This window comes from Sceloporus occidentalis, unplaced genomic scaffold, assembly GCF_023333645.1.
Source record: "Sceloporus occidentalis isolate IW3139 unplaced genomic scaffold, rSceOcc1.0.p SCAF_2, whole genome shotgun sequence".
Classification (NCBI taxonomy): domain Eukaryota; kingdom Metazoa; phylum Chordata; class Lepidosauria; order Squamata; family Phrynosomatidae; genus Sceloporus; species Sceloporus occidentalis.
The window spans coordinates 272837617-272861518 of NW_028316982.1; the positions used below are offsets into that span (position 1 = coordinate 272837617).

Below are 23902 nucleotides of genomic sequence, written 5' to 3' on the forward strand. Positions count from 1 at the left end.
GTTCCCTCCAGTCCATCCATCACTCAGCAAGACTGCAGAACTACAGAGCTAGAAGAGAACCAAGGAATCCCAATGCTCATAAAGCAGTCCTGGGAACAAGATGGCCTTTGACAGCATGCTCCCCTGTTTGTGTACTGGACACCCCTAATTGAACCTTGATATCAAATTCCATATTAAAAGGGAGGCTGTCATGTAGCCACCAAAGCCACCCCAAGGCCAAGAGATAATCTGTCCAAATAAGGAGGTCCCATTGACTTTGCAGGGAAGCACTCCAGTACACAGGAAGGAAGATGGACTCCTTGAAATTGAAATTGATCCTTCGATTGGGAGTGTTAAGGAAGGGAAACTATGCCTGATATTTGTCAGAGGAATGGACATCAAAGAGCTTTGCCATCCAGAAGTTAACATGTTTGGTCTAGGATGTTACATCTATTGTCCAGCCACTTTCAAACCTCTCCAATTGTCCTTTCCTTTGGAAAAACATTCAGATATCCTGGGAAACTGCCCCAAGAAGCATTCATTCTATGCAAGTGGCTATGTGTGCTGTTTCAGTTCAGTCTTGGTTGAAACCAGGCAGGCATGCTGTCAGATTTTAGCTAAAATTTCCCAGCTCTGCTAGCCATTCACTTCTCAGGTAGCGATCTCAGTTCAAACTATTCTGCAGCCATGCCTCTGACTGGAAAGCCTTGCCTCTGAACCTGGTAAAGTACAACCTTCAAATCGCTATCCTATTCTACTTACTGCTTACATCTTAGTTCTTGTATGGGTGCATGATTGTGTGCCTTTGTGTGGATGCTGAAATCCTTTTACTGCATCAATAAAACTACATTTGGATCTTGCACACTGGAGTTCCAGTGGGTTTGGAACTGTTAAACAAAGGCAGAAGCACCTGGCTTTTACCTTACTGAAAGCCCTCTTGCTGCTCTCTATTGAGCTCAATAAATTGCCCTCTCAGAGTCAGCTGTGGCGCAATTTGGGTAACACCCCCATACCTTCTTCATGGCCACCTCCCTTTTCTTCTCCAAGTCATCCCGCTCCTTGGTGAGGGTGTCAATGTGGGCCTCGTACATCTGGCACTCCTTCTCCTGCTGCCTCAGTACCTCCTGCTCCCGTTCAATTTCCCGCTGGCTCTGCGCCACTTGCTGCAAGAAAACATTGCCGTCATGGCTGCCCCTCTGGCCAAGACACGCGGCCAACTGCTCTCCACACACAACTACAGCAGCCTCTCGTGGACCATTCCTCACACCTGTTGGGCTTTGGTCTTCACCTTTAGATAGACTTATAAAATTCATCATCCGTTTGACATCCTTTCCTGCTCTCTCTCTCAGTCCTGAGACCTCACTGCCACCACCAGGACCCCAGTTCATAGAATCATAGAATCATAGAGTTGGAAGAGACCCCAAGAAGGACCATCCAGTCCAACCCCCTTCTGCCATGCAAGAACTCTCAAGCAAAGCACCCCTGAGACAGATGGCCATCCAGCCTCTGCTTAAAGACCTCCAAAGAAGGAGACTCTGTTATTCTCATAGGAAACAGTGTGGTCCACTATCAAACAGCTCATATCATCAGGAAGTTCTTCCTAATGTTGAAGTGGAATCTCATTTCTGGGAGCTTGCATCTGGGAGCTAGTCTCTGGAGCAGCAGAAAACAAGGTTGCTCCCTCCTCAATGTGACACCCCTTCAAATACTTAAACAGGGCTATCATGTCACCTCTTAACCATCTCTTTTCCAGACTAAACATAGGACCTTATCACACGTGGGGGAGTTTCCAGCTCAGATCCGCAGTCACTCCTGTTCTAGCAATACAAAGCGTGATGTTTTTTCACACCAGATCCAGAGTCACTCCTGTCTAGCAATGCGAATTAAGGTTAAAACGTGATGTTTTACAACACCTGGTTGCCTTTCCACTGCCCTTCTGAACTGAGGGAGAAGCGGAGTCAGTTCTGTTCCAAGCAAGTCACGTGATGCGGATTCAAGCAAAGTGGAGTGAGTGCACATTGCATTACCACATCGGAGAGTTCAACTATTCGAATCGGTGCCCTTGCACATGCTCAGTGGGGCTCTGGAAGCTGTCCTGCTTCTCTTCCCCCTTTGTAGCTGTCATCCTTCATTGGGGTGAAGGAACAGTCAGGGAATGATGGGATAGGTGGCAAGTTGGCAGAGAGGGTGAGATGGGGATGCAGGAGCAGTTGGGGGATGATGGGATGGGTGGCAGGGGGTCACTGGGGCCAGGATTGGGATGCAGGAAAAGGCAGGGGATGATGGGATTGGTCTCTGGGGGTCGCTTGGGCCAGGATCGGGATGCAGGAGAAGGCAGGGGATGATGGGAATGATGGGATGGGTTGCAGGGTGGCAGAGGGGGCGAGATGGCATGAAAGAGGAGGGGGTTGACAGAGCAGGATGCGGGGGGCCAAGGGGGGGTGACATCGGAGTGGTTTTCCACACCAGACCAATTCACAGTGCAATCAAAGTGAGCTTGGAAGCGAATTCTGTGAAGTTACTTTTTTTTGGTTTTACCAAAATGAGGGGTCACTTTGGAATCACTGCAGAAGCACCTCGCAAGGAGCTCCCATAGAAAGAAATGGTGTCTGATAATACATTCACATTCTGACGTGAACGCGCATCGTCGGAAGCACAGTCACGTCGGAACTGACCTGCAAAAGCTCTAAAAATCTGTGTGTGATAAATCTCACAGCCACCCTTTACAAAGGAAGGAAGGAAGGAAGGAAGGAAGGAAGGAAGGAAGGAGAAAAAAAAGAAAGACTTATTTCCTGAGGGCGACCCAAGCAGGAATCCTGGGGTTAGAACACTTCACCTCTTTCATCTTGAGCAGTTTCTGCTGCAAGAAACGGACATCCCGCGTGTGCTCTTGCTGTTTCTTGGTCACTTCGCCCATCTTGACTAATGCCAGCTTCATCCTGCAGGTGAGAAACCAGCTTTCGTCAGCCTCAGGTGGAGCAGATGAACTGAAGGGGGAAGAGATAGTCTAGCCTCCATGTTCTCTCCCCACTCTGTACACCGGGGAGGGAGGCAGTGAATGGCTGCCAGGCATCACAGATGAGAATTTAAAAGGTGTGTATGTGTGTGTGGTGGGGAGTTGATTTTAACTTCTTCAAAAAGGTGAGGAAGGCTATGGGGAACACAACAGGGGCATATAAAACTATGCCTGGTGTAAAGGACTTGTATAGGGAAAATATTTTCTCCTTTTCTCATATATGAACCCCAAAAGCCAGAGAATGTAATAATAATAATAATAATATGTTTTATTTATAGACCGCTATTCCGCGATGATCATAGCGGTGTACAGTAAAATCGTAATACAATACAAAATACAGTTAAAGGAGGGAGAAGTCTCGTCCTTCAGGCAGTCCAAGATGTTGCTGGTCTGCCTGATGGCTCCCTCTGAGGCTGAATGTAAGACTCAATGCCACAAGGTGGTTACAGTAGTCAACTCAGGTGGCTTTAAAAGGGGATGAGATCAATTCAGGAAGGCTTGGGCCAACGTTGGCTACTGGCTACTAGTTATATTTCATCTCCCAATGTCAGAAGTAGGAGCCCATGCCTCCCAGTGGTTGGGGAACATGAGACAAAAGGTGCCCCTTTACCCCCATGTTCTCCTTTCACCATTCCACCGCACAACAGTTTGTGAACAGGAACAGCGTGTGCTAGGCCAGATGTCATCCCACCTTGGTAGGATTCCTCTCCGGGGCAATTCGTGGGGGCATATGCTTAGTGCTGTCTGGGTGCCACCCCTCCACTGCCGAGAAAAGGCTTACAGCAGGGATCTGCACCTGGACCTTTACAGGTTCTCCTTCCTTTAACACACATTGAAGCTACATACCTATGCCCTTCTACCCTACCCCAGCATTACCATATATACTTGACTATAAGTCGACCTCATATATAAGTTGAGGGCAAGCTTTGGGGCCAAAATTATGGATTTTGCTACGACCCGTGGATAAGTTGAGGGTAAAACTTAAGGGCATTTGGAAACCATGTCCAACTTAGGGAGCTGGGGATGTTTAGCCTGGAGAAGAGAAAGTTAAGAGGTGATATGATAGCTCTGTTTAAATACTTGAAGGGACGTCGTATTAAGGAGGGAGCTGACTTGTTTTCTGCTGCTCCAGAGACTAGGACCCGGAGCAATGGATTCAAGCTCCAGGAAAAGCAGCTATCTCTCCAAAGCCCCAGGAAGTGGCAGGGAGGCTGCCTGATATCAGGCAGGTATCGGCAAGGCTGTCGCCACCACCTTTGCCTCTGAGGAGCCAAACTTACCTTTCTGTTTGCTTGCTATTTCGCTCTTGCAAGGAATCCAACAGTACTATGAAAATGTCCAGAAAGTCCAGAAAACTCTTTGGGCTGACAAGGGGAAGGTGGGCACCAAGAAAAGTGGCATGGGCAACAGCAGAAGAGTGGATCAGAGCAGTGACGCTGGCCAAGTGATGCCGCAGGTCCTTGAGGGTATACAGAGGGGACATTTCTAAGAGATAACAGATAGACAAACAGGTAGTCAGTCAACCCAGGTCACGCCACAGCTACTCCAGACCCCTGCAGGAGTACTGCTTTAAACAACAGAACCAATGAAGACCAATGTTGGGTCAGAGTAAAGGCTCCTTAGTTGCATCTCCCATTTGCCAGGTGGTCAACCAGTGGTTTGTGGGAAGCCTGCCAGAAGGAGATGCACACGGCTACATGCGCTGCATTCTGGAGTGCTGGGAAGGAGAACTAAGGCTGAATGGATGAAGTGGGACCAATGAAGTAGAACTTTGGTTCAGGAAAATGCTGGTTCACAAACAACATAAAACCATAAAGTTGGAAGAGACTCCGGGGGCCATCCAGCCCAACCTCCTTCTGCCATGCAGGAATACGCAATCGAAGCACTCTTTATGACAGACAGCGATCCAGCCTCTGTTTAAAAATGGACCTTTCTGATAGTGCTGCATGCAAAAGCCAGCATCTGCCTTAGAAGAAAAAACAAGAGTGAAGATAGCCATGAAAGGACAGAGTGGCCATCTGCAAATGGGCAAATGAAGGGCACTTGGGGATAAGGCAGTGCCTGCTTTATTCTGCCTTGGAAAATTCCCCCCAATGAAACATAGACTTCAACCTATAAAACACTTCTTGAGTGGAGATCCATAAGGGTGTTTGGGGATACAGTCTATGTTTGTATCTGGTCCAGATTCTTCCTTGTATGATGGATAAGGCGGCACAGGAGAAATGGCTAACGTATGGTGACCTTTTAGTCTTAGAAAATGGTAAATATAGATTTAAGCCTCAAGAAAAATTGGCGGCTGATGGTCTGAACATACAACGGTACAGGTACTGACAGCTAGTAGAAAGATTTCGAATGGACAGGAAACTATTTGGCTTTGAGAAGGAAAACAATGAATTTGAGATTAAACTCTGCTCAGACAATGAATGCTTGACTGGGAAAATTTACAAAATGTTAAAAATAGAATTTGGCGAAAGTTTGTATGATTAAATGGGCCCAAAATTTTGGGTATAATATAGATCTAGAACAATGGAAAAAGATGTGGGCCAAAGGGTTTTAAAAGGTTCAATGTTTGAAGAAAAAATGATAGATGATATACAGGTAGTACCTGACACTTTCACATTTTATCTAAAATATATAAAGGAAGTGTGACCTACATGAAGGATCCTTCTATGACATGTGCTGGGAATATAACAAGGCCAAGAAATTTTGGAAACAGGTACAATTGTTCATGCAGGATGTGTTTAAAATCAAAATTTTGTACCATAATTATTTCTATTGGGAATATGAAATGAACAAGTCAAAGAGTTGAATTATAAAGTGTTATATTATACTATTTTGACAGCTTGCATGTTGTACGCAAAAGAATCTGGAGATTCCATCTAAAGATGAATTGATATTAAAGATTATAAAGATGGCTGGAATGAATAAACTGTCTATTTTGATAAGAGTTGTGCTCCATCCTGGGATAAACAAGATGGAGAGAAAGCCTTGGGCAGGAAGTTTATAGCAGCTCACATGACTTCCTTGTCTTTATGAAACAAAGGAAATGAAGGTAAAGTGGAAGATTTAGGGTGGCCAAACCAAAAATTGAAAAGGGGTCCTGTACCTTCGATGGTTGCATCGAAGAGGGAATGTGTTAGGTTTGGCTTGTCATACAACCAGGTCACAAGCAACACTTGCTGAAATTCCCTTGTCTGTACACTGCCTCAGAGTGATGGAGTCTCCTTCTTTGGGTGTTTTTAAAAAGAGCTTGGATGGCCACCTGTCACAGGGAGGGCTCTGAATGGCAGAACGGGGCTGAACTGGATGGTCCTTGGGGTCTCTTCCAGCTCTATGATTCTATGAACTCTGGTCTCCAGAGTTGGAGTCCAATGCTCATATCAGACATGCTTTCATCAGTGGTGCCTCTGCCCACATATGGACATCTGTGAGTAAAAAGTTCATAGGGACCCAGGAGAGGCTGAGTTCCAGAAGCCAACCCGCACCCACATCTGGCACATACCTCGGGTGAGCCTTGTGGTGTGCTTGAGGTGGTGCCGGATGTGCTTGGAGGACACCTCCAGTAGGGATGTGTAACTCCAGGGCTGGTAGATTTCGATGCTGCAGAGCAACTGGGCCAGGGCTGTGGCCATCAGAGGGGACAGGGCCAAGGTACCTGGGGGACCCCCCAGGAGCAGCAGCACATGCAAGTTAGAGCGCACAAAATGGAAGAACCTATGGAGAAAACCAAAAACAGGGGCCTGAGGATTTAGGTGTGGGGGCCCAGGAATGTCTTGACCCCACTGGCCCATACGTACTTCTGGAGAATGAGGTCATCCCTCATGGTGCGCTTGATGGCAGGGTTCTCCTGCAGCAGGGCTTGTATGATGGACATGGAGTCATCGGGGCTGTAAAGTCCTGGGCACGTCCCCTCTGCCATCAGCGTCATGACCAGATGCAAGCTGGGCATCCGCACTCCCGGGTGCACCACCAGCAGCACCCGATCTCCCTTGATTCCTGCGTGCCAGCTTGCCAACCGCAAGAGTGCCACAGACTCCGCTTCATCTGCTTTGGCCGGCAGCTCCACGCGCAGGGAAGCAGTGGCACGGGCCAACAAAGCCACCAGCGTCTGCCGGCCCGTGCATCGGCTGAAGGAGACAAGGGCCCCGTGCCTGTCAGGGCCACAGAGGAGGCGGCTCAGGTGTACCACCTGCCTCAGTCCCTCTGTGCACAGCAAGAAGTCTGAGGACAAGGTGGGGACCAGCTGACCCTCCAAGACCTTCCAGGGCTTCTCCTGGTAGGGGTTGTGAGCGGTAGGGCTATAGGCATCAGGGCCCAGGTCTTTGCTGAAGACAATCTCCCTCAGGGACTCGCCCTGTAGCAGCAGGAGGTGTGCAGGCAGCATTGGGCCAGGGATCTCCTTCCTGGAGGAGGGACGGCGTCTCAGCCGTGCATAGGAGGGACGGCGAGAAGTGGCATGGCTCTCATATGCCCGCAGAGAATCCGGCATTGCCCTATCAAGGGCACCATCCTTCTTCTTCCCAGCCTCCAATTCCTCAGGTACTACATCAAGAGCTTCACTTTCTGGCAGCTCCTCTAGGAGGGGCTCTTCCCATGGGGCTGGCACTGGGGGGTCGAGTGCAAGAGGGGGTGCCTGCTCCACAGGGTCCCAGGGATCAAGATGGGTGAAATTCCTGGTGAAGCTTGGCTCGACATGGGTGCTCAGCAAGAGGTCCTCCTGATTGGGCACTTCTTCTGTAGCATCAGAGGTGCTGGGAGGCTGGGAAGCAACACTGGTCTGAGCAGTGAGCTGGGCACAGCAGGAGGGCACCATACGCATGATGGTACGCTTGGCACAGAAGGTGGATTTGGCCGTCTCCATCAGCATTTGCCCACACAACTCACGTTGGTGCTCACCACGCAGTGGGTCACAGAAAACACGCAGGCTCTCATGTATCCAGAGGCGGACAATCAGCCGGATGCTGAGGACTGTGGTGTAGCCTGCCCCTGTGGGCATCCTGCCCAAACCAGAGGCACGCCGGCTGGCTGCTGTACGGTAGCTGTGGTCATCCAGGGGGCTAGTGAGGTGAATGCCTGGACGGGGCCGCAGCAACAGCATCCCCTTGATCACCTTCTGGATGTCATGCAAGGAGAACTGGAAAATGCAGCAGGCAGGAGAGGACTGGAACTGACTCTTGACAGCTTCATAGGTGTCAATGGTGGCCCTAACTATGGCTGAAGCTAAGTCATTGTGCCGGGTCAGCAGGGGAAACTTCTCCAGCCAGGAGAGGATGGTGCCCGTGTGCATGTGGAGCAGAGACTCCCTGGTCACTGCTGGCAGCACCACCGTGCTGAACAGCCGGCCAAAGCGAGGGCAAATGGGTCGTGCCCCAGTCACAGGCACCGAAAGGGTGCCAAAGCAGTTGAAGCCTGTGCCTGGAAAGCTCTGCAGCTCCAGAGTCTCAGCATGATAGAACTGTTGGTGAGTCAGAGCCTGGCGCAGGGTTTCCATCACAGGGCTGGAACCATGGGCAGGGTCTGAAAAGGAGGAGGAGGAGAGCCATGGTAGTTGCACTGACATGTCCTGAAATCTCCCAGAGACCAGCCCTGCCTGCCCCAGGCAGCTCCTCTGTAAGCCAGGGCAGAGAGGAGCCACTCCTGAACAGAGAGAAGCCATGGTGGCATCAACTCACCCACAAAGGCCATGTGTAGGTCCTCCACCAAGAAGAGGCAGCACCCCTTGGCAGCTGTGCCCCTTGTAGGTTTGCCGATGGGGAAATGGCCCTTGTCCCGCACAGTGCTGAGAGACTTCCTGTGCAGCAGCTGGCGCAGGTGAGCTGCCCTAAGGGCTGGCGTGACACGCACCCGGTGGTAGAGGAAATTGGGCTGCACCAGCATCTCGGCAAAAGACGACTTCCCACAGCCAGGCTCCCCGACCAAGAGGACTGCCTGCTCAGTGCCCAGCAGCAGGTCCACCACGAAAAGCACCCGCTCATACTGCAGGAAACAGAAGTATCTCTGAGGAAGGGGGATGGCCCTCAGGAACTCTCCTGCCAGCAGACACGCTCACTCTGAAGGGGAAGAAGACCCAAACTTGCACCTACCTGTGGCAGTACCGAGAAGCTCCCAGGGATGATCTTGACCCGGTTGGACAGGAAGTCCCCATTGAAGGAGTTCAGGTGGCCACTCTCTGCCACGGGGCAGAGGTCAAAAATGGAATCTGTAGTAGGGAGCTCTATGGAGAAGCGGCTATTGAGCAGAGCTCGGCGGACAAAGCGGTCAAAGAAAGGCCAGTGCCTGAGCAGAGAGTGAAAGAGAGCCTGAGGACCATGTCGGACAGCTCAGAGTTTCTCAGGCAAAGGGCCTCCTGTTCCTCCTCTGCCAGTCCCAGATTTTAACTAGCAGCCAAAAATACTGCCTTCCCCTCATGACACAAAGGATTCTATCTTCAGCTTGACATTCCCCAAGTTTGCATCTAAGGGGAAGAAGAACAACCATTTCCAGCCCTCCTCTTAATAACTCAACATGGGAGAAGCTACAAGTCTGCTTTCCTGCCTTGCAAAAGGCAGAAAAAAATAAAATACAGTCAGCCCGCACCATACGCCGTCGGGCCTGAAGAGGAAGAGCCCTCCCCTCCCTCCTTCCAACTGTCATCTTCTGGCCTGGGAAGGAGCGAAAGGACAGGCCCAACACCATCGGGCCCGGCCTCGATTAAGAAGAAGAGCCCCCCCCCAGTCCATCTGCCTTGGTCCAGGCCTCAGAGTGAGAGAAGAATGCTGGACCTGATCCCCTCCTCTCCCACCGTTCCCTTCTCCTTTTGTGTCGTGTCTTTTAGATTGTAAGCCTGAGGGCAGGGAACCGTCTATTATCCCTTCTGTTGTAAGCCGCCCAGATTCCCAGTGACTGGGTGGCATATAAATAAATCCTATTATTATTATTATTAATATTATTATTTTTATTATGTGGGCTTACCTTCTGCGGCTTTCAGCATACACTGAAGCCGTGGTACAATCTAATGAATGGTGTGCGCACCCCATGCATGCACCCCATTTTTTTCAATGGGGCATGAGCATACACCGTTTCCCCTTATGTGGGGGGAGGGGGTTCTGGAATGGATCCCCCACATAAGGGAAGGGAGGACTGTATAGTTTATTTGCATAATAATAATAATAATATAGTTTATTTATATTTTCCCACCTCTCCCAATGGACTGAGGCGGGATTACAGCTCATTAAAATGCACATAAAAACACATGGATAAAATAAAATAACAATTAATTAAAACTAGCTCATCATCAGGTGGAAATCCAAAAGCGTTATACAACGATCAGAAAGATATGGGATATCTTTTACACATGGTCCGGTGGGTACGCTTGCCGGAAGAGATCCATCTTAAGTGCCCTCTTAAATGCCTCCAAGGAGGCAATAAGACAGATCTCCTCCGGAAGACCATTCCACAATTTCGGAGCAGCTACAGTAAAGGCTCTTTGGGAAGTCGATGTGAGCCTAGTTGATTGATGTTCTAACACATTCTTCCCAGTTATTCTGAGAGTGCGGGGCGGACTGTGTAGGGAGAGGCTTTCCCGTAAGTAACTTGGGCACAAGCCATGTAGGGCTTTAAAGGTAATAAGCAACACCTTGTATTGTGCCTGGAAGCTGATCAGCAGCCAGTGAAGAGATTTTAGAACAGGTGTTATGTGGTCAAGCCTGGACGAACCAGTGACCAATCTGGCTGCCACATTTAGAACCAGCTGAAGTTTCCAAACTTGGTACAAGGGTAGCATGTAGAGCGCATTACAGAAATCAAGACGAGAGATTACCAGCGCATGTACCACTGCTTCTAGGTCCTTTATGTCTCGCTTTTCTTCCACAAATGGAACTCAAGGACTTACTACTCCACCTACATGGCTGTCCCCAATCATGTTAAAACTCATCTCAACATAAAGCCACATCACCTTGTGAAGGGAGATTTTTCCCCCAAGCTTGGATTTTGAAGAAGATACAATGGGAAAGATACTGTGGGAAGAGTAATGATGGGTTGGGAGGGATCTTTGGCCAGGAAGCTAAAGAAATCCAACTTGCATGTAGACCAGTTCTTCTGCCTCAGCACATGGTCTCAGGGGATCAGCTGAGAGGAAGGGAGTCAGAGTTTTGGTTGGGAGAGGACCTAGCAGCCACTATCCCTGAAGCTCAGCAAACAGGAGCTCCATTAATACGCAAGGCCAACAGGTGTTTTATGAGGGGGGTTTGAGGGAGTTCTGTTTCCGTGTCTACTTAAGACTACTGTGATGCGGCAGCTAAAAAGACCAATGCAATTTTAGGCTGCATCTACAGAAGTATAGTGTCTAGATCAAGGGAAGTAATAGTGCCACTATATTCTGCTTTGGTCAGGCTCCACCTGGAATATTGTGTCCAGTTCTGGGCCCCACAATTCAAAAAGGATGTTGAGAAATGGGAGCATGTCCAGCAGCTGGAGTCAGCATATTAGGGAGCAAGAGGATTTGCTGGACAGAACAGAACAAACGGTCTTGGACGGGGACCACACAGAGGAAGTTGCGGGGAGGAGAATGTCACTTCACATACACAGGAGGCAGACAGCTGGAGGAATGTCACAAAGAGAAGTAAGCCAAGAAGGGATTGTTCTGGGAGCTTGCAGCTAGAGAATCGATTCAAAGCTCTTTCCCTTATCAAGGAGGATGAAGAAGAGCAGCATGGACAGACTTCAGGGACGGAGCAGGGGAGCCTGAGAGTCCCACCCGAGGGAACAGTCGCTGCTAAGCCTCGGAGGAGGCGTGTGGTCGTAGTGGGGGACTCCTTGCTGAGGGGTACAGAAGCAGTGATTTGTAGGCCTGACAAGATGTCTCGAGAGGTGTGTTGTCTTCCAGGGGCAAAAATCTGTGATGTGACAGAGAGGCTGACAAGACTGGTCAAGCCTACTGACCAATACCCCTTCCTTTTGGTCCACGTGGGAACTAATGATACTGCAAGACACAGCCTTCAGAACATCAAAAGGGATTACGAGGCGCTTGGTAGGAAGCTGAAAGGAATGGATGTACAGGTTGTCATCTCGTCTCTTCTGCCAGTTGAAGTGCATGGTCCAGGAAGGGAGAGGAAAATAGCAGATGTGAACAACTGGCTTCGCAGATGGTGCCGCCGAGAAGGATTTGGATTCTTCGATCATGGGCTGCGGTTCCATGAGGAGGGACTTCTTGCAACAGACGGGTTGCATCTCACGCCAGTTGGAAGAAATGTTTTTGCCAACAGTCTCAAGAACTGGATCAGGAGAGCTTAAAACTGAGTTCCGAGGGGAAGGGAGACAATATTAAGGAAGGCGAAAGGGATGGCGAAAATAGTCAAACTGACACAGAGGAAACAAGGCAAACAGTGCAAGGACCCAGCAGTGGGAGGCAAAAAAACTTGCACAAGCAGCAAGTAAATGGGACTCATGGTTTGCAATGTCTCTACACTAATGCACAGAGCATGGGAAATAAGCAAGATGAACTTGAACTCCTAGCACACAAAGAAAATATGATATACAGTGGAACCTCACCATAGGCGGGCGTGCCATACGCGGCCTTGAGCATATGCGCCCAAGCCGCGGCGCACACGCGGGGCGGAAGGGGCAGCACGTCCCATTCAGTTGAATGGGCGCGCGTGCCCGTTGCGCCCCGCACACTTCCGCGCCGCCGTGCACGAGCCCCATTGTTTACAATGGGGCTTGAGCATAGGTGGAAATCACCATACGTGGCGGGATCCGGAACGGATCCCCCACATATGGCGAGGTTCCACTGTAATAGGCCTCACTGAAACCTGGTGGGATGAGTCTCATGATTGGAATGTGGAAATAGAGGGGTATAACCTTATTAAGAGAAATAGGCCAAACAGGAAAGGAGGAGGAATAGCACTATATGTCAGAGATATTTACACCAGTGAAGAGATCCTGGACATCAATCATGGAAGCCAGGTGGAGAGCATCTGGATAAGAATCAAAGGGGAGGGAAACAAGAAGGATGTTATGGTGGGAGTCTACTACAGACCCCCAAGTCAGACTGAGGAATTGGATGATGCCTTTCTAGAACAGATGACCACACAGTCAGAAAAGAGAGATGTAGTAGTGATGAGCGACTTCAACTACCCTGATATTTGTTGGAAGTCAAATTCAGCCAGATCCTCAAGGTCTAGCAAATTCCTCACTTGCCTGGAAGACTATTTCATGGTCCAAAAGGTGGAAGAGGCAACAAGGGGGTCAGCTATTTTGGATCTGATCCTAACCAACAAGGATGACTTGGTTAATGGGGTGCAAGTGGTGGGATCATTAGGTGGAAATGACCATGTTCTCCTGGAGTTTGTAATACAGTGGAAAGGAGAAGCCAGGCAGAGTCAGACACGCATCCTGGACTTTAGGAGAGCGGATTTCAGTAAACTTAGAGAAGTATTGAGGGTGATCCTGTGGTCAGAAATACTAAAAGGGAAGGGAGTTCAGGACGGATGGGAGTTTCTTAAAAGGGAGATACTGAAGGCACAATTTCAAACAGTTCCAATGAGGAAGAAAAATGGGAGGTGTCTCTAGAAACCACTCTATTCTGAGGCCTCACCTGGAATACTGTGTCCTGTTCTTGGCACCACAATTCAAAAAGGACATTGGGAAACTGGAGAGTATCCAAAGGAGGGCGGCTAAAATGGTGAAGGGCCTGGAAACCATGCCCTATGAGGAATGACTTAGGGATCTGGGGATGTTTAGCCTGGAGAAGAGAAGGTTAAGAGGTGATATGATAGCCCTGTTTAAATACTTGAAGGGATGTCATATTGAGGAGGTAGCAATGGGTTTCCATGGTCAAGCAAAGAAGATTTGCACCCTGGTTGCTAGAGGCTTAGTCCAATGCTCAAACTACTGCACCAGGCTGGCTTTATTTATTTCCCTCAGACTTGGGACACAAGATGGCTTGCACATTAAGCCAGATGGAACACATATTAAAAACACAAAATAGTATCATCAGAATGCAAACTTAAAACATCTCTTGAAAACAAAACACCACTAGAGAACAACACAGCACCTTAGTGCGGTCAGCCCTTCATATCCACAGATTTGCCATAATTCTCTACTAAAAACCGGGACAAAATGTAGGACAAAATTTAGACCAAAATATAGGACAATTGTAGGATAACATTTAGCCAAAATATAGAACATTTAAGAGACCTTATCCTACAATTGTCCTATATTTTGGTCTAAATTTTGTCCTACATTTTGTCCCGGTTTTTAGTAGAGAATTATGGCAATCCTATCCGTGGATTTAAGCACCCACGGTTCGAAAATATTTAAAAATATATAACCCCCCCCAGAGCAAACCTTGATTTTGCCATTTTATAGAGGGAACACCATTTTATTGTGCCATTGTATTTAATGAGACTTGAGCATCCACGGATTTTGGTATCCATTGGTGGTCCTGGAACCAAACCCCAGCGGATACCAAGGGCCCATTGTAAAACCCTTTCCTTAAAAATAGTCTGTTTCTGAAAGCCTGCAGCTGGGTTTGAATTTGAGGGAAAGGAGATGGAGAGCTGAAGTCACCTGTATCCTGGGGGCACTGAATCCCAAACTGATGTATGGGCTGTGCAGGGTTCATATTTGCCCTCACTGCTTTTGAACATCTTTTTGAAACTGCTGGAGGACATTTGTCAGCATGACAGACCTGGTGAGACCCAGCTGTACTTACCCTCCCTAGAGATCACAATCATTTCTTGGGAACCAGGGGTAGGTTCAGTTAGGAGAAACCCACAGAGATGCACATGTGGGCATGGGGGGAAATGCAAAAAGGATCACCAGGTGATTTTGTTCACAGTGGTCAGTAGTATGAAATGGGCTGCAGGCCATGAAAGGAGGATGCTAAATAAAATTAGTTAGCTATGAAAGTGCCACAAAGTTCCTTCTTGGTTTTGTTGCAAGAGGCTTCATGGGGCTGAACCCTGGTCCTCCCCATGTGTCCACACAAATCCCCTGCAAAAGGGGATCCACAAAGTCCATTGGTGGAGTACTATGCAGCTGTGGTAGACACAAAGGGGGACCATGCTTCAATTCCCCAGGACCAGCCCACTCACCCATCCTTGTTTCTAAAGGATACTTCTCAGCTGCCACATCAGTGACTGCCTTCTTTCTAGCTTCTCCCTCAGGTGTACTTTGAATAGAGGACAGAAAGCCCAAGAGACCTGGTCCAATGCCCTGCCCCACTGGAGCCAATACCTGGGATGGAGGTGGCCTCCAAAGCCCCAGATGTAGGCAAAGACGAAGATGCTCTGGATAAGCAGGTGGTGATGGGCAGGGACGCTGTCATCCAAGTTGCGGTAGCCAGAGGTGGAGCCAGAGTGAGTGAGATATGGGCTTGTCTTGGCTTCTGCAGAGAAAAGGCTAGGTGAAGGAAAAGGCATGAACCCGCACTCCCATAGGGAGGGGAGACAAGGTCCCTTTGTAACAGGGTCCAGCCCATAAGGGGCTGGGTTAGAGATCAGGCAGAAAAAGTACCACCTCAGCCCTCCAGTCCAAAGGTCCTGTGGATTTGGGGAGCTAACCCTTGCAGATGGGGCGATTTGTTCATAGGGGTCTTTCCTGCTCCCACCAAACACTCTCATCAGCACCTGCCTGCCACCCAGAACCCGCCTCCTGGAAAGGACAACTCACCTGTGGGCTCCTGGGCAGCAGCTAGCAGCTTGATCTTGTCCCGTCGCATGTACCGCTCAAGCAGTGCATGGAGTATCCGGACAAAGGTCATGGTTTCCTGAGCTCCTTCTACCACTGGGTTCTGTGGGTGGCTGTGGGGCAAAAGAACGGAACAGCAGTGCTCCTGCAGAAAGGCCAAGGTGGGTGGGAAGAGCTCCTCTGCCAGGTCCTGCAGCATAGTCAAACTCTCCTGAGTCAGGCTGTACTTGCGGTACACAGGGAGAATAGCTGACGACAGCAGTGACTGCCAGAGGTTGGCACCCACACAGTGCAGCAGGGTACAGTGGGTGCAGACAGAGGGAGACATCCCAGAAGCATCCTGCATCTCAAAGAGGAATTTGACGTTCTCATGGATCTGCAGCCGCTGTCCATTGGGCAAGGTGAGGGAGGGCCTGGTGCTGAAGAGAGAGGAGATGGGTTCCAACCAGTCGGCACAGGCTGCTCCATCCAGCACCAGCCACTGCTGGGTGCCACCCACATCTGTCTCGCTGACCAAGGCTGAATTGGCCGCCCTTTGCAGGAGCCGAGACAGGACTCCATCTTGCCACATGCTGCCTTCCAGGCTGCCCATGAGCTCCACCACACTTAGGCCGTTGGGCCACAGGCAGACTGTGCTGATAGGCCGGAATAGCGTGTCCAGGTGTGTGCCGCTCCCTGGTTGCGTGCCAGACCCTGGTGACACCCCATGTGTGGCATCGCTAGCTGCCAGCCTGCTTTGTGCCTTGGCCAGGGTGCGCCAGGCAGTGGTTTTGCCCCCGCCTGAGGGCCCTAGGAGGACCACACTTGTGGTACCCTGCAGGGCCTGGGAGAGCAGACCAGCAAATCTCAGGAGTTGTGGGTCAGGGTGTATCTTGTCTTCGTGCAGCTGGGCCACCAGGGCGCTCTGGAGCCGGGCGGGCATCGGGGGTTCCAAAGCCTGCGTGGAAGTACTGGGGAAGATTTCATGCAAGAGCTCTCGCACATTCTGCAGCCGAGGGCATTCTGGGCCATTCAGCAAGGGAGAGAGGCACAGGGCCTTGACCACAGCTGGCTCCTCATCCAAACCCAAGAAAAAGGTAGTCCGAGCTGAGTGCTTGGACCGGTCCAGTGTAAGGGTTCGCCCTGGTGTAGGGGTGAATAAGATGTTTACAGCCCTCGAGATCACTTCCCGCAGTAGCGTTGGGCGGCTGCGGGGCGGATCGGGCCCCAGTTCCCCCTCCAGGCGTAAAAAGGTACAGAGTTTCTCTGCCAACCGTGTTGCCTCTCGGAAGCCAGCTGCTAGCAGGGTGACCTCTGCAAGCCTGGTGAGGTTAGGGGGCAGCAGGGCCAGGGGGCGCACAGCCAGGCGCAGGGGCTCTGGGAGGTGCTCTAGGGTGACCACGCAGCCATAGGTCTCCCGCACCCGCAGCAGCCGCCCCCCAAAGAGGATGTTGCCCAGGACCCGTGGCTGGTAGGGCTCGGCCTCATCCATGCCCAGCTCTGGCATAGCCACAATGGGCTGCTCATCAGAGCTTCCAGAGCTCTCCGAGTCCTGGCTAGTTGGGGAGGTACCAGTGGAGGAGGTGCCCGGGGCAGTCTTCTTGCTAGCCTGCAGGCTCAGGCACATCCTCTGCAGGTCAACCAGACGCTGGCTGAAGGCGGACAGCACTGCTGTCTCCAGCTGTTCAGCTGAGTCCAGCACCAGTACCGCCCCCGCATGCACTGCCCCACAGAGGTGGCGAGCAAGGCAACTGATGGACATGCGGATGGTGCAGCTCACCACCACCAGCTGGCGGCCTAGCGCCTGGGCCAGGCCCTGCACTGTGTGGGACTTGCCCACATCAGGGTGGCCCAGCAGGCCTCCACAACGGAACTCGTCCAGGGCCAGGAGCAGCCCCAGCAGGGTCCTGTCCAAGCAAGAGCTCCCCAGGAGGCGGAGACCAGGGCCCAAGAACTCATAGTCATACGGGAGACAGCTTTCAAGGACTTCACCCCAGCAGCCGGGCGGGTTGCCCACCCAGGGACTTCTGGGAGGGAGCCTTGCTGATCGGGCTCGCTCGGGATTCAGGACTACGCGGTACTTTAGCTGCCCAGCCCACTGGAAGGCCTGTGGGGAGCTGGCCTTGCATTCCAAGAGCTGGGAAAGGACATCCCGCTGGTGGACGGTCAGAATGATCAGGCTGCCCAGCAGCACCCCCAGCTGGTCCTCCCTGGGATTCCAGTCATGGATGCTGCGGTAATTGCGGATGTAGTGGGCCAGGGCCTCCATCTTCAGGCACAACTTCAGCTGCAGCCCCGACCAGCAGTCAGGTTTCTGCAAGGCTTCCTCCACCGCCACCCGCCACAAGGCCTCCTCTGCAAGCAGCACACACTGGGTGGGGAAGGCGCTGCCCAGTGTCCCCCAAGACTCTGCAACCAAATGCAGGGGCAGTTCTGTGGAGCCTGGGTGCCGCTCAAAGGCTACGTCCAGTTGTGGACGCAGGACCAGGCGCTGGACCATGCACTCCTGCATCTGGTAGAAAAGGGACTCCTTCATGCGCTGCTCCAGGGCAGAGAGCCACTGTGTGGCCTTCCGGCTTAGGGAGACCATGCTGCACAGCTTCAGTGTCTCACCATGCTCCCCAACCAGGCCCATCACCTGGACCACTGGGAGCTCTGCAGAGAACGTGGTGCGATTCTGGGTGGCAGAGGGCACGTTGAGCTGCAGCTGGCGCACGCCAGGGAAACAGCGCTGGGACCAAGCTGAGGCCTCTGCAGGTTCTGATGCTGTGGCCACCAGGGCAACCAGTTCCTCATTGCTGAGGAAGAAAAGCCGGGGGAATCCCATCCGTGTTGCCTCCAAGACATAGTCCAGGGCCCGGATTATGACCAGGAGGTCTCCAGAGCCCTCCGTGAATGCAGCTTGTAGGCTGCTTCCCACGAAGCGGCTGTCGCGGCACCTGCCTGGTGCTAGCTTCACACTGGACAGCACCAGGGGGTCATTGCATGTCACCTGCATGAATTCTCGGAAGAAGGCATCTACCCGTTGGAACCTGGTATCCTGAAGAGAGGAGAGAGGGAAAGACAGTGCTGCAAGGGTGGAGAGGTGAGCAATTAAGAGAGCCCCAACCAGGACAAAAGGGACTCCTTTCAGGCAACAGGAATGGGCAGGTGTCTGCTGCTGCACACAGGCAAAGACTCTGTGGGCTTATTGTGCAAGCAAAGGGGTAGGCTGACTCACCAGCTCAGCACTGGGTAGGCTAATGTCCATCTCATAGAGAACAATATTCAGGAAGACCCATTTCTGCTGGAAATTGACCCAGGCATCCAGGAGGGAATCTGTAGAGCCATGGAAACAAAGGAAAGGAAAGGGGCAGGCTGACTCCTCCATGGGTGCAAGTCCCTAGCCCTTCCTCCCTCTCAAGAGGGCCAAAGTGAGGACTGCTCCTGCCCCACTACAGCCATGTAGCAGACCTGTCACATTCTGCCCACACCTTCTCCTTACCAAAGGCACGCAATGTGGTTGCCCAGCTCTCAGCTTGCTCCAAAAGGTCAGATGTGAAGGGGGACAAGATGATGTTCTGGAGAGTCAAGATGCTGTTCTGCACAGCGGCTTTCAGCTCAGATGTGTCTGTGGCCAGAGGAGAGAGGCGATGCAGTGAGAGCTGGGCAAAGCGGAGGAGGAGCTGGCATTTGCCTCCACAGCTTGGTTTCTTTCCCCGCTTCTTATTTTCTTCATTGAGAGGAGGCTGGTGAAGCAAAGAGAACGCACCCTCCCCCAGCAACTCCCGTGTGACACCAAGTCTGTGAGAGCCACCAGCCTGGGAATGACCTTCTGTGGCAGGACACATGCATGTGCACACACATACACTTTGAACAGCTGTTATGGCTTCCTCAGCCAGAAGGGTTGCTGAGCATTTAGGAAGAAAGAAGCACTGGGAGCTGACTGCCAGCCAATGATTTGCAAAGCAGTCCTTGCCTCATAGACGGAGGCAAAGGGCAGAAGGGACGATGGTTCTGTTGCTGCACCCCCAGTCCCAAACCACGAATCCCAGGTGCAAGACTGAGGCACTTCTGAACATTCACTAGGAATCGCTGGCCCACAGCAATGTGGCCCTGGACCCAATAATGTGGTCTCAGGAGCTGAGGGGCGCCACCCCTCCTCAGTCACCCTAGCTGCCTCACCTGACAAGACGTAAGTGCCACTGTCCTTGGAAATATATTCTAGCTTGGCTGGGCGGTGGCGGCCACTCACTGGACGACGGAAGCGCTCTGGCTGAGGCTCGTGGTATGGCACATTGAGGATGAAATTCACCAAGCGGAACTGCTTCTCAGTCCAGGTCCTCTGAAGGCGGTGAAGATTATCCCTGGCAAAGTGGCGGCTCTTCTCACAGGCGTAGACCTGGGGGACAAACAAGATTACTGCCCTATGGGGGAAGGCCATGGGCTCAGGGGTAGGAGTTCTGTGGCCTGCAATGCCAGCAGTGGGAGGCCCAATTTCCACCAGCACTAGCTGCTACCACAGGATGCCTCACCTTCTTGGTACTGTAAGGTTTTCCCTAGCCCACTGTGTGAAGCAACTCACCCGAAAGATGGAATCGCTGTGCTCCAGCAGTGGGTATGAGAGGAGTTGGCCCAGTGTGAACTGCATGTTCAGGGGGCACTTGATGCCCATCACTGGAAGAGAGCAGACCAAAGAAAGAAGATGGCCACCTCTGCTCCTCCAGCCAGGCTGGTGTTTTCCTGGGGATTGACCACCGACACCACCACCACTACCACCACTGCTTACAGTGTGTGGCTGGGCACTCTCAGAGGGAGGGGAGCAAGTGAGAGAGCCACATATACCTCCCCACAACACTCCAGGGCAGGAGTGGGCCCAGTCCAGAAAGACATCCCTCCCTCACCAAAGGAGAGGTGACAAGGCCTCACCTGCAAAGATCTCCTTCCAGCAGTTGAGCTTGAGAAATGGGCTGCCAAGCTTCAGAAGCAAAGGAAGGTACTTCTGGAAGTTGCCAATGGTCCGCAAGCAAGCCTGCAGGACAGGGTGGTTGTCGGACAGGCAGTGTTCAAGGCTGATCACCTCCTTCTGCCACTCCTCTGTCTTCTCCATGGCTAGAGCAGTGCTGAACTGTGTGCAAAAGGAGGGTGAGGGAGAGAGATGTCGAGGCAAGACCACCAAGAGATAGGGTAAGCTTGGCACGGGCTCCCTAGGGCTGGTGCTGCCAGGTCAGAGGCACTGGTGGAATCAGGCAGAAGTAGAGAAAAGCATTGGGACAGCACCACACACCGAGAATCCTGGGGTCCAGTAGTAGCCCCAGGGAGAAGCCAATGGGGCAGGGAACAAGAAGCAGCCTCTGGGCTAGATGTTGCCATTCCGTTACCTTGGCAAAAGCCAGACACTTCCACTCCATGATCTGTTCAGAGATGATGCGGTAAAGCTGCCAAATCCGTGCCCGGATCTCAATGACTCCCTGCTTCCCCGTGATGAAAGACACATCCATACAGTCTCCTGCAGACACACCAACGGACCACAGGGCTCACACCCTGCTGCCCCAAGGCAGGCAGAGGCTCCTTTGCTGGGGGGGGGAGCTCTGCTGGAGCCAGGTGCCCCCTCCCACTCTGACTCTCCCACCTGTCAGAATACGCTGAGACCGGCAGAGGTCGGCCACCCGCAACACCAAAGCCTGAAAGTTCTGCAGGAGGGCATGGAGCTCCTCTTCTATAGCCCGAGGGTTTTGGGCAGGGTCCAGGAAACGGCCCACTGTGACCATGGAGAGAACATCCTGCAGCTCACGGATGGCCTTCTGGAGTGAACTGCTCAGCTCCGCAATGATGCTGAGGCGCCGAGAGACAATGAAGTCAGAGACCTCCCGCTGCTGGTACACAAAGGCATCCCAGGTGTCCAGGAGCTATGGCAAGGAAGGCCCAGGAGGTCAGAGGCATGCCACAAATCTGGGGGACTAAATTCTAAGAACCCAACCCATGGAGGAGCAACAGTATTGTAAAGTCGAAGGCTTTCATGGCCGGCATCCATAGTTTTTTGTGGGTTTTTCGGGCTATGTGGCCATGTTCTAGCAGAGTTTCTTTCTGATGTTTCGCCAGCATCTGTGGCTGGCATCTTCTCTGGCCACATAGCCCGAAAAACCCACAAAAAACTATAGCAACAGTATTGATTCTTAATCCACAGCATGCAGGGCTTTCATTCCACCCCATCCCACAAGGTGTGGGGCTACAAGGTTGGAGAGCCAGGAGAGGCCTGCAGTTGCTTCTGTGCTGCTCTGGGTCTTTAAAATAGAGAAAGAAGGCCCCTGTTGTCCTGCCCCAGAAGAGTCTGAAGCAGTGTCAGCCCCCCGACCTCAGCCTTTGCGGTAGTCCTTGCCAGCCCCTGCTCAAAACCCCACTGCCTCCAAGGTCTGGTTAAACTCTAACTCACCTGGTTGCGACTCTCAAGCTGCCTCAATTGTCACTGACAGAGGTGGAATATAAATAGTTTTATTATTTATTTATTACTCATTCCTCATGACTGGCAGGGCAAGCTTTCATACCCACCCACCCCTGCATGCCACACATCAAAATGGCCAGAGGTGAATCTCCACTCAAAGTCCTTCCTTGAGACCCTTCCCCAGCCCAAGAGAGGGTGGCCACTCACTGTGTTTTCCAGGCTCTCTTCACTGGGGCTGAGAGGACGGAAGCACTGCTGTATGACCTCGTTCAGGGCCCGCACGTAGTCAATGTATTCCTGCAACTCCTTCATCTGCCCCTCGTACTGCTCCAGCTGCGGAAGAACAGACACCAGGAATTTATTCTGCACCCGCAGAGAGCGCCGTGCCTGAGGAGCAGCCCAGCAATGGCACAGACAGTAGGCTTACAGTGCTGGAGAGCCAAAACACATATAGGAGGAGGGGTCCCCACCAGTGACAAAGCACCTGGCCTGCAATCCTCAAAGCACCCTCAAGCAAGCCACTCTTCTACATGTAGTTCAATGTGTCAGGGATAACAATACTGGTCTACCTAGTATGGTCATTGTATGGCAATGGGCCCCAAGAAGCCCCTATCCTCCTGCAAAAAGAGGGACAGCTTCCCCACAAAAAATACAATGTGAGAAACAATAATTCATTATTGTTATATTTATATCTTGGTTCTTCCCCAGTCTAGAACTCAAGGTGACTTACAAAAATTAGAAGAAATACAATTTTTAAAAACTGAGATCATATGAAGTTAAAATGATAACTAAACAATCAACAGAATGCTGCTGTCCTGTTTCGGGGTGGGGTGGAAAGAAAATGGCACAGCTGTTCCTGTGGTTGGACATCCTTCTCTAGCCATCAGGACTAGGAACATCACAGCCTCCCTTTCTTCTGGGAAATTCTTCAGCTTGTCAATGGGTGCGGGATTCAGGACAAACAACAGAAAGTGTTTCATCACCTAGGGATGCAGTGAGGGCCTCCAGCCTGGACAACTCTAAAGAAAGATTAAATAAACTCAAGCAGCATATAAGGTGGGCTTTGAGGATGCCTCACAGAGAGTCAGGAGAAGCAGCACTCTCTTCCTGGTCACAGAATCATAGAGTTGGAAAAGACCACAGGGGCTATCCAGTCCAACCCCCTGCTATGCAGGGACTCTCAGTCAAAGCATCCCTGACAGATGGCCATCCAGCCTCTCTTTAACTCCAGGACCGCCATGGAAGGAGACTCCACCAAAACCTCCATTGAGGCAATGTATTCCACTGTCGAACAGCCCTTACTGTCAGGAAGTTCCTTCTAATGTTGAGCTGGAATCTCTTTTCCTGCAGTTTGCATCCATTGCTCTGTGTCCTGTTCTCTGGAGCAGCAGAAAACAAGCTTGCTCCCTCCTCAATATGACACCCCTTCAAGTATTTAAACAGGGCTATCATATCACCTCTTAACCTTCTTTTCTCCAGGCTAAACATTGCCAGCAACCTAAGGCATTCTTCATAGGGCATGGCTTCCAGACCCATCACCATTTTAGTCGCCCTCCTTCGGACATGCTCCAGTTTCTCAACATCCTTTTTGAATTGTTTTGCCCAGAACTGGACACAGCATTATTCCAGGTGGGGCCTGACCAAAGCAGAATACAGTGGCACTATTACTTCTCTTGATCTAGACACTATACTTCTACTGATGCAGCCTAAAATCGCATTGGCCTCGTTAGCAGCCGCATCACACTGTTGACTCATGTTCAACTTGTGGTCTACTTGGACTCCTAGATCCCTTTCACATGTAGTTTCATTCAGCCAGGTGTCCCCCATCCTATATATGT

At 51.3% G+C, this 23902-nt stretch overlaps 1 protein-coding gene across 2 annotated transcripts in view; it reads right to left on the bottom strand.

Moving 5' to 3' along the window:
* The window catches only part of DNHD1 (dynein heavy chain domain 1), a 50639-nt gene that overhangs the window by 11708 nt on the left and 15029 nt on the right, over positions 1-23902 (bottom strand). For both annotated transcript variants that reach the window (XM_089513136.1, XM_089513134.1), the window contains exons 13-29: positions 22272-22397; positions 21255-21531; positions 21004-21131; positions 20552-20750; positions 20208-20299; positions 19808-20024; positions 19128-19253; positions 18864-18961; positions 15647-18683; positions 15212-15362; positions 9079-9271; positions 8668-8971; positions 6793-8512; positions 6498-6709; positions 4276-4480; positions 2816-2918; positions 993-1142 (exon numbers count right to left, since the gene is read on the bottom strand). In XM_089513136.1, the coding sequence (XP_089369262.1) occupies positions 993-1142; positions 2816-2918; positions 4276-4480; positions 6498-6709; positions 6793-8512; positions 8668-8971; positions 9079-9271; positions 15212-15362; positions 15647-18683; positions 18864-18961; positions 19128-19253; positions 19808-20024; positions 20208-20299; positions 20552-20750; positions 21004-21131; positions 21255-21531; positions 22272-22397 (7338 nt within the window). The remainder of the gene's footprint in view (positions 1-992; positions 1143-2815; positions 2919-4275; positions 4481-6497; positions 6710-6792; positions 8513-8667; positions 8972-9078; positions 9272-15211; positions 15363-15646; positions 18684-18863; positions 18962-19127; positions 19254-19807; positions 20025-20207; positions 20300-20551; positions 20751-21003; positions 21132-21254; positions 21532-22271; positions 22398-23902) is intronic.